The sequence below is a fragment of the Asparagus officinalis genome, chromosome 10 (genome assembly GCF_001876935.1).
Source record: "Asparagus officinalis chromosome 10, Aspof.V1, whole genome shotgun sequence".
NCBI classification, from domain to species: domain Eukaryota; kingdom Viridiplantae; phylum Streptophyta; class Magnoliopsida; order Asparagales; family Asparagaceae; genus Asparagus; species Asparagus officinalis.
In genome coordinates this window covers 21,410,607-21,420,978 of record NC_033803.1, presented here as the reverse complement: position 1 = coordinate 21,420,978, position 10,372 = coordinate 21,410,607, and the positions used below count along the sequence as shown (strand labels likewise).

The 10,372-nt window shown below is 36.3% G+C and overlaps 1 protein-coding gene and 1 long non-coding RNA gene across 2 annotated transcripts; both read left to right on the top strand.

Moving 5' to 3' along the window:
• LOC109825635 lies at positions 398–3,244 on the top strand. The gene is made up of 3 exons (XR_002243048.1): positions 398–565; positions 645–755; positions 3,101–3,244. It is a non-coding gene; the product is annotated as an uncharacterized LOC109825635 (long non-coding RNA).
• LOC109826537 lies at positions 3,749–9,956 on the top strand. Its single transcript, XM_020393567.1, has 9 exons — positions 3,749–3,794; positions 4,839–4,889; positions 5,047–5,266; positions 6,803–6,931; positions 7,188–7,237; positions 7,321–7,418; positions 7,501–7,788; positions 8,731–8,982; positions 9,549–9,956. The coding sequence occupies exons 1-9, from the start codon at positions 3,749–3,751 to the stop codon at positions 9,777–9,779; spliced, it is 1,365 nt and encodes a 454-aa protein (XP_020249156.1). The 3' UTR covers positions 9,780–9,956.

The following is a 10,372-nucleotide window of genomic DNA, read 5'->3' as shown; positions in this document are numbered from 1 at the left end:
TTTACGCATTTTTAAACTTTGATGCAGTAAAATATGGGAATGTGCAAACTTGAAAAGCGTCAAAAATCCAAGAAGTTTAGGGTATCAGAGTTAAGAAAAGTGAAAATTTTAAGGTATCTAAGTGTCAAAAAATTTTAGGATGATATCGTTAAAGTAAACTTTAGAATACCAAAATGCAAATAACCCTTTTTTTGGAACAAAATGAGTTTTAAGAGAGAAGTCATAACTAAGGGGTATTTTGGTCCTTGAGGGACCAAATTGCAAGAGCCCTTACGATTTGGGGGACTGATGATCAATTATTCATACTTTAGGGACCATGATTGAATTATTGAATACGTGAGGGACTAATATCTAAATAACCCTCTCAAAATTTACACATCCTTATTTTCATCTCGTCCAAACCGGCATATTCTAATCGCACGCCGTGCTCGGTTGAGAAACCCCACGCAAAGAATTCGAAAACCAACCGAAACGCTCGCGATCTCTCAATCGCTCCTCCTCCTCCTCCATCTCCGGCGACCAATTATTGCGATCCCCGACGCCATTCGAGCATCACCAACCCTAGGTCAGCCACTCCAAGTTTTAATTTCTTTTGATTAATTTCATCAATTTCTGATAAATTTGCTCCTAATTGTTTTCTATAGAGAGAGTAATCGAAGAATCCCTCTTTTTAAAAGGTCGGCGAATCATTCCAACGGATGCGGTATCTTTTATCTCGTTCTTTATCGGATTCTCGCGGGTCTCGTACGAATCAGGTTCGAACTCATTATGTTCTTTTTTTTGCTTCTCTATAAATTAGGGGTTTTGCGAATATTTTTTTTATGTTTGTCATGCAATCATGGATCTTAGAGGAGGAAAAGAAGCGGAATGTTGGGTAATCTTTTGTTAGCAAGTTTTCTTCTATTATTGTTTGTGTGGTTGTACTTTGATATGTTTATGTTCCTCATTGTTTTTTATGTTGCAAAATGTTAGAGGAATTCGTGTGATGGGATTGGTCATTTACAAAAGACCGAATTTTTTTTGGAAGATTGTAGGAGTTTTGCGGATTTTAGGCTTGTGGGCTCATGATTAAGGAAGGTCTTGACCTCTTGGTGTTTAGTTTGATTTTTTTTTTCTTTTTTCGATGTGAAGTGTTGCCATCCTTGAAGAGGGAAGTCACCTAAGTCATTCTTGTCACACCCTTTTAGCTCTTTGTCATCTGTGCATCCGAATCGATCTTCATGGAAGTTCAAGAATGGATTACAGGATATTTGAAAAAGAAAAGCAAACAATGTGCTCAATCCTCTTATTTAATGCTCAATATTCCAACTAATATTTAGCAGCAGGCCTACAGCTTGAGGAATGGAAAAGGAAATTCTGATGACTTTGTTTAGGATGTTTGGAAATTTCTCTACTATTTAAGTAAATAGTTTTTGTAGTAATATATCCATGTGAACAGCACTGACAGGGGGGGATCTGTTTATCTTTCCCCATTGTGAATATGATTCCTTAGATAGTTCTTAAAAGAGGGGAGTTTTTTTAAAAAGACCTTTTTTGCTAAATAATTAGCAAAACTGATTGTTTTGCTAATTATTTAGCAAAACTAGAATATTAGTTCTTCGAAACATACGAGACTATTAGTCCTGTATGTTTAGTGGACACTAATTGGCCACTAATCCTAAACCAGAAAACCCACGGGACTACTAGTACTGGAATATTAGTTCTTCGAAACATACGAGACTATTAGTCCTGTATGTTTAGTGGACACTAATTGGCCACTAATCCTAAGCTAGAAAACCCACGGGACTACTAGTCCTGTGAGTTTGTTCCACTCCACAAAAGATAGAATCCACAATTTACCCTTCAAAGGAAATTTAGCAATGCCCATGTCATATGCTTCACCTTTCTACAGAGAAATATATGCAAAAACTCAATTTTGTTTGAGTCGTCACGCAAGATTTTTTCACCCCCAACAACAGCCCTTCAACCTTCAATTTCTCCACAAACAACAAAATATAGGGCTAGAATTAGGGTTTAGGGCTTAAGCTAAAAAGCACAGACTAACCAAATCCTCGTTGATGATGTGGCATTCGAACTCCTCGTCCCATCCATCGTGGAGTCTTTGGTCCTGACGAGATCGCTGACGTTGATGTGGCGGAGCACGGTGGCGTCCGCCAGCAGAGAGCACGTCGTCATCTTCCCTATCCCCGGCGTCCCGGTCACTAGAAGGTTCAACCCCGACCTCCCTTAGCCTGCCATTGCTGCAAATATGTAATTGTTAGGGGGCGAAATGCAAAATTTCCCCTTTCGCGGGGATCGGCGGAGTGAAAGAGATTTCGTGGGGAGGGAGGGGTCGCTACTGTTTAGCTATCCGTCAAAGATGTTGTAAATGTCAGTATACTTCACAATAATAAAGAGAATATATACATTTATAAACCCACGGGACTAGTAGTCCTGTGGGTTTTCTGGCTTAGGATTAGTGGCTAATTACTAGCCACTAAACATACGAGACTAATAGTCCCGTATGTTTCGAAAAACTAATTTTTCAAAACCGACATCTTTTTGGCCAGTTGGCCAAAAAGAGGACGGTTTTGCTAAATAATTAGCAAAACGGTCGGTTTTGCTAATTATTTAGCAAAAAGAGTTTTTTTTAAAAAAACTCCTAAAAGAGGTTCTTGATACTCCTAATATCTACTTCTCTTTCCAAAATATATTTTTTGCTACAAACTCTCCCTTTTGAAAAAGGAGAAAGACAAAAGTCAAACAAAATTAGGATAGTCCTTGGACCCCAATTTGATATTGCATAACCCCTTACTTCACTTTTATCTTTTTATTGTGTTATACGTCCCCTACGATAGTGATGAGTTACTGTATTGAAATCATAGTATAGCTTTTATCAAATGTGCTTCTCTGCCTAAATCTGGTATGACTATTAAGTCAGTGTGAACATATTGCAGTCAATTCACTTGCTTGTTTTCCACATAGGTTGTGAACTGTGAGGTTAACTGTTGTACATGGATGTTTGGTCTGTTTCTTACCTTTCAATTGATTATATGTCTGTCAAACTCTAATCATGGTCACCAGTGGCATATATATGATACTTTGGTCCTGTGCTTGTCAGAGTTTTCTGAAACATGACGCATGAACCTTCTAAAAGGGTGGAAGAAGATGCTACTTTGGTAGTAAGTTCAATACACTCTTAAATTCTCTTTTCTAGGCTGTAATTGTAAAAAAAAACTTCTCGTTGCATGGTTTCCTTAAAGTTTAAACTTATGCCTGACAAGAGGCGTTGTAGAAATTTATTTACTGCCTGTAGATGTACTAAATCTAACTAGTTGATTTAAATCTAATACAATTCACACAATTCGATTAAATCTTACATATTTCAACAGACCAACGCACAAAAAAAAAAAAAAAAACTAATCATCAATATTGGACTGAACTCCTTTAGTCTTTCAAAGTTTTACCATCTTCAAAATTCAGGCTCAAGGATGAAGACCCTGACAAAACAAGACTTTCCTCCGGCCAAATTGGTGACCCCCTTTTATGAATTGGGAAACCCTTCCAGTGGATTGGAGTATTTAAAAAACAGGGTGAAGTTGGGGCTTTTTGCTGTCGATGGATGAGATTGAACAGTTGCCATCGATGGAGTCTTTGGCGAAATGAAGATGAAGAATAAGACTTAGGGTTCCGCCGCTGCTAGGGTTGCCGGTTGGAGTTTCATTGTTTCTGTTTTTACTGAGTTAAGGGGTCCTCATTTGTAGTTCACATGAGTGGAGTGGTGGAACCCGGGATTGGGTTTGTGTGGATTTCAGGTTTGGGTATAAGGAAAACAATGAAGTTAAAAGGGAAACCCGCTTTCGTAGATATACTTCTAATTACAACTTGATATCCTTATCCGTATCTAAAAATTTAAGAAATATAGTTATCTGTATCCAACCCAAAGTTAAAAACCATATCTGTCTGTGTATATGTAACCACTTGGCTACAAATTTTACTATCCATCTCCTCATAACGGCAACGGTCCCTGATAGGACTGGATTGGATAAATCCATATCTGTTTGCACCCTTAGTAAGAGAACTCAAATTCAAATATGCCCCCATAGTTTATCTCACAAATCTATTAAGCCCTTAATTTATTACTTCAATGATTCAATCTATTAAGCCCCTATGGTTTTGGTTTTGATTCTGTTTAGCCCCACGATAGTTCTTCATAACTAAGGAACAATAATTTTATCTTATTGAAATTATTCTTATTAACAAACAGCTAGTCAAAGAGATTCTAAGTAAAAAATAACCAAAAACAAAAGGAAAATCACCCCAAATGAGGTTTATCAGACTTCAGATTGCATGAGATGAAATAAGCAGGATCATTTACCCCACAATAATCTCCCACAATTCCGATCGAGGGATTATAAATATCTCATGTAAGTTGTATGTGACTAATTTTGCAATATTCCAAGTTTAGCCTGACCAGTTTTGATTTTGGTAGTGTTTTGGGTGTTAAACCACTATTGGGGCTAACTAGAATCAAAACCAAAATCACGGGGGCTTAATAGGTTAAAATAATAGACCAAGGGCTGTATAGATTTATAAGGTAAACCACAGGGGCTTACGTGAATTTGAACTCTTAGTAAGACCTTAGTATATCGATTGAAATTGTTGTAAAAGGTCTCTTAACTAGTAAACTAATCTTCACTAGAACTCATCCTAGCTAATTAACTGTGGTCATAAATAAAGGGTCATTCCAGTTCCTCTAACTTTCGGTTCAATAAAAGTTGAACGCTACTATTTGGCTACTAGGAATAATAGTTTGTTTTGTCATTCATTTAAGTTAGAAAAAAAATCATGCATTGTAGTATTTTTAATTGGAAGTTCGTATCTAACTGGATGCTTCTCTGCATCTGATGGTGAGCTAGTCACTTAATTTATAGAACACGCTCTTTCTCTTCCCCTCTATGTGCATATATTTAATAGACTTCTTTTTTTTACTGTTTTATATTGCTGAAACAAAATGATTTGACAACTAAATTGAGTTATTCTCTTTCTTCGGTTCTGCTGAGGAAGCTATACTTGATGAGGGTCAGGAATTAGTAACATTTTCTCCACCGAGCAAAACTCCATCCGAAGGTAGTTCCACAATCTCTGATTGTTCTGGTGAAGTTAGCACAGCTCCATCTGTGCTTGATAGTAGACAGACAAGTTCTGTAGAATGTCGTCCTGAGGATAGATCTCAAGCCCTAATGTCGACCAGTCTCTTCCAGAATGGAACATCAATTTTTCAAGGGTATGCGTTTATCTATGATCACTTCTTGATCTTTTTAAATTTTTTAAAAACTATAATTATAACCATAAGAACTCAAGGGATCTCCACAGCACAACGTACCTCCTCAATACCTATCTAGATATGCTGTTTCATGGAAGCTAAGATCAATGAGAAACATAAAATGGATGAATTGACGATAAAAGGGAAATCAATTCAAGCTTTCTATTTAAGATGAATGGATATGAGACCACTTATAGAAAATTAAGATAAGAAGAGGACAAAATTTAGGCAACTTTGTACCATACTTTAAACTTAAGAATTACTTGATTTTTTCTGTTACTGTTGAGGTGTTGTTTGGAGTTTTTTAAATTATTGTATTACAGTGTATTCTGAAACCAATACTTGTTACCTTGACAAAGCAAATGAACATATGTGGACAATAAACTGAACAAAGTTGGAATAACAATTGTGTTCCCTTACCCATATCTTCTTTTGCTTGTGATGTTTGGCTTTTGTTTAGTTAAATCCATATTACCATCATGGATAAGCATTTAGTGAGCTGTTATTTGGTTGCAATTACAAGATATCCCAATTGTTTCCTTGGAAGACTGTAGTAAGGATCCTGTTAAAACTGTTTGTATCATAACATGTGGCATGATCCGAAGACACAACCATGACCCTATAGTTTTCTTTATTTTGTTGATGCATTTTCTTATTACTTGTGCAAGTTAAGAATGTTTATAGACATACCTCCACGTGTAAGAAACTCTTCGGTATGAATTTTGCATTCATATTATATGTTGTGCATGCTAATAAGAACATACATGTACTCCCTTATCAATCTTCAGATATCAACTTTGAAAAAGTTAGCATAGTGAACTTTGTCTATATATTTAAACCATGCTTCGTATTCTCTTCCCACATACTTTTAAATTGAAGTAGCACTTGCTTTTCGTCGTGGTAATACATTACAACAGCAAAGCCTTTATCCTAACTTTTTGAGATCAGCTCACACATGAATCCTATTCTTCTTTTCCATTCTATTCAAAGCCATCTCCTTTGTTGACTAATATCGTCTCCTTTTTAATTGCTCCAACCCAAGTAAAAAAAAAAGTAGAAGCCATGATTTAAATCAAGGGTTTCCAATAACCTAGTATAAGCCTTCTCTTCAAGGTAATGTGTTTCTTAAATGTTTTATATATTTTTACTCTGAACTTTATGGAGTTATGAGATTTACATAATTGTGTTGAATGATACTGGAGTTAATAACACCATTATGGCATTTTGAAAAGGAAACTCATGAGTTTATAGTAGAATTGAAAAAAGCTATTTGATCATCTGTTTCATGTGAATTCTTATGCACTTAACGCTAGTCATATGCTATCATTGTTCTTTTTACCTCAGATATTCATGTATATTGATCTGTTTTTTATGCTTTCGATACCGATATTAATTGACGCATCAGTTTTATTTGGTGAGTTCCATGATTTTTCTGCTTAAGTGATAACCTTTTTTGTTGGGAAGTACGATTTCTTAAAGTTATTTTTTATTTTTCAGATTTATCTCCCGGGCTCGAAAAACTGTACAGGGCTCTGCAGATGACATTGGATGGCTGCAACGTGAAGCAGGCATGCCTCATGTTGAAGATGGAACCAAACGGTTTATGGAGCTGCTTGAAAACATCAGGTCTGTATTACCATAATCAAATTTATGTCAATAGTCAAAGAACAAATTTGGTTTAACCCTTTTAAGCATAAATGACGACCGGCCCCTAATGGAGCTGGACAGATGAAAAGAATTCATATAGTCAACACCGAGGACTTTGAATTGGGAACTATGTTGTTATTGCTGTTCTTGATTCTGTAATTATGGCTATCATTGTTGTATAAAATGATATGAGGTTAAGATTCTCCATACAATACTAACATCTCCTCCTTTTCAGAAATAATGAGCATAAGCTGCCAAATACAATGGTGTACTTGTTGGTTCCTGGTAAGTTTTCATTGATGTCAGTGTTCACAAGCAAAGTTCAGTCAATTAATGTTATATCCTCACATCAAATTTTTGTTTGGCAGGACTTTTTAGTAATCATGGCCCTCTTTATTTTGTTAACACGAAAACATGTTTCTCAAAAATGGGCCTGACGTGTCATATTGCTAAGATTCACAGTGAGGTACCTTCCTAGCTGTACGTTACTCTCTTTTATTCTTGTCATTGTCTCATTCAGCCTTCAAGCTTTTCATTTTATTGCTCAGGGTTCAGTCGAAAAAAATTCTAGAGAGATAAAAGACTACATTGAAGAAATTTACTGGGGTTCCAAGAAGCGTGTAATGCTTCTTGGACACAGCAAAGGAGGAGTAGATGCAGCAGCTGCCTTATCTTTATACTGGTCTGATCTGAAAGATAAGGTTGCTGGATTGGCATTAGCACAGAGTCCCTATGGAGGAAGCCCAATTGCTTCGGATATTTTGAGAGAGGGGCAGCTCGGAGATTATGTTCGATTAAGAACACTAATGGAGGTCCTAATATGCAAAGTTATTAAGGTACCCTTTGTTTAGGATTTCTTCTTCTTTGCATACAAATTATTCTTGTTCTTCTTCTTTTGTAGGATACGTACTTAGAGGTAATTGCTTATTTCTATTTTGGTAATGAAAAATGGGAGAGGACTTCCTATTTACCATTTGCCCGTGTGAGGTGATGTCAACGCCGGCTTTTGTTGTCCTCATAGTAGTACCTAACTACGCTAGTAGTAGTAACGCTAGTAGTAGTACAAATTAGTAGTACAATTAGCATTACTCATTCTTATATTACTATTATATTTGTGGCAAATTGTTTTAGGAGTTGTATACACTTTACATGTTCTTTTTAGAATTGAAACCTTCGATAGACATCCCCAATACCATGGTCCCGAGCACCTCTTGATCTAGAAGGAAAAATACTGTTAGGAATGCGATTATTGGTTTTTTCAGATTTTAATTTATTGGCAGAGATCATATGCTTCTCTTGATATGGAGTCATACATGCCTTCAACATTTAAATACATCACTTCTGATTTTCTTCAATTTTCTTCTTAAGGGTATTATTGCTAACCATAGTTGGTAAGATTCCTTTTCACTGTTATTCATGTCAACTCCATACTAGCTGCTGCTGCAATTCTTGTTGGGTTTCCTTGTTCTGCATGTTTTAATGTTCGTTGTCTAGCCCCCTGTTCCTACAATGTTCTCTTTTTCACACAGAGAGCAATAATTATTCTTAAGTAAATGCAAGTAACAGCAAATAGTTGTTACTTGTTAGATGGCTGCAATGAATAGCTCTTCTGTGAGGGCATAAAGTTTGCATGTAGTTTACTGATATACGATATATTGATTTAATTAATATAGAATTCCTCGTATGAACTTAAAACAGAACTAGTTTCTAATGTACTCTCATGCGTTATCTTTTCTTAACCTACATTATGATTTCTTTTCAAAATCCTCTACTTACAGGGTGATATGCAAGCTCTTGAAGATCTAACTTATGAGAGACGAAAAGAGTTCTTAAGAAAACACCCGCTGCCCAAAGAACTCCCAGTCGTCTCCTTCCACACTGAAGCTGGACTAGCTCCAAGCGTCCTAGCCACATTATCCCACGTCGCTCATGCCGATCTCCCTCCCATCGTCGCCAATGGCCAAGCTTCCAAGCTTCCGGTAGTAATGCCTCTTGGTGCTGCAATGGCCGCTTGTGCTCAGTTACTTCAGGTGAGAGAACAACAGTAACATAAAGGCTTTATCTAGAATTTTTTAGGTCGGCTACATGAATCATGTTCCTCCACTCAGTTCTATTTTGGGTTCATCTCCTCCTTTAAGTTAATTATTCCTTCTTAATTGCTTTTAACCATGTTCTTTTAGGTCTACCTCTAGATCTTTTTGCCCCATTAACTATAACATTTTTACTTTTCCTAACCGGTGTGCTAAGATATCTCCGTTGTACATGGCCTCATGCGCTTAATTACTTCAAATGAGATGACAAAGATAACAAAGCCTTCTTCCCAAATTTTTGGGGTCAGCTACATGTACTTGTTTTCTCCATTCAGTTCTTACTTGAGTCATCTCCTCCATTAACTATTACCATATCCTTTTTAATTGATTCTAAGTAAGTTTTTATTAGGTCTTTCGCTAAATCTATTTGTCTCATTAACTATAATAGTATCACTTTTCCGACCGATGCACTAAGAGGTCTCGATTCAATAATTTATCCTAAATATGAGCAACCTCTAATATTCTACGAATGCACTCATATCTTATACCATCTTCAATTACTTCAGGTAAGATACGGCGAGAAAAGCGATGGGCTTGTTACGAGAAGAGATGCTGAGGTTCCTGGCTCAGTTGTTGTTCGGCCTGATAAAAAACTGGATCATGCATGGATGGTGTACTCTTCGATTAATGATGATACGGGCGAGGCAAATGCTGCAGAGGTGTGTGAGGCTCTTCTCTCGTTGCTAGTCGAGGTTGGGCAGAAGAGAGAGCATGAGATTACGGGGAAAAACGAGTGATTTTGGTTGATTTGTTGTGTTGAATTTTGCCTGTAAGATGCCAGAGTTGTGTTTTTGATCGCACGTCGTCAATTGTAGAACTTTGTATATATTCTGTATATTTGTTGGAATCATTTTACATTTTTATATGGTGTTTAATGAAAAGTTTACCAATATGGTGACGATTTAGGTTGTGAATGTATTTACTAGCTGCCAACCTGCAAAAATGCTTGTATTGTGAGAGTATATTTCTGATCGTTTTTTGTGTAACTATATTAGCCTTGCAGCCCTTAGATACAATATCATGTTTTTATAGGCTCGATTGATCTTAGAGATATCCCTTTTGGATTAAATAAGGGAACTTTGGGGTAGTTTCTTTAGCAGAGAGGGTTAATTCTAGTTGAACAACAATACGAATGAGCTATTTTGTATATCACCCTATGAAAAGTAAGTATAAGAACGCTAAAATAAATAGAAACATAGTTTGGTCATGATTTGCTTTGAAATTATACCTAGTTTTATATCTAAATTCCTCTAGTTATACGAATAATTACCTCCATTGGCTTTAAGTTAAAGTCTTATTTTCTTGTATTTGCCCTATTCTTACTTAAAAA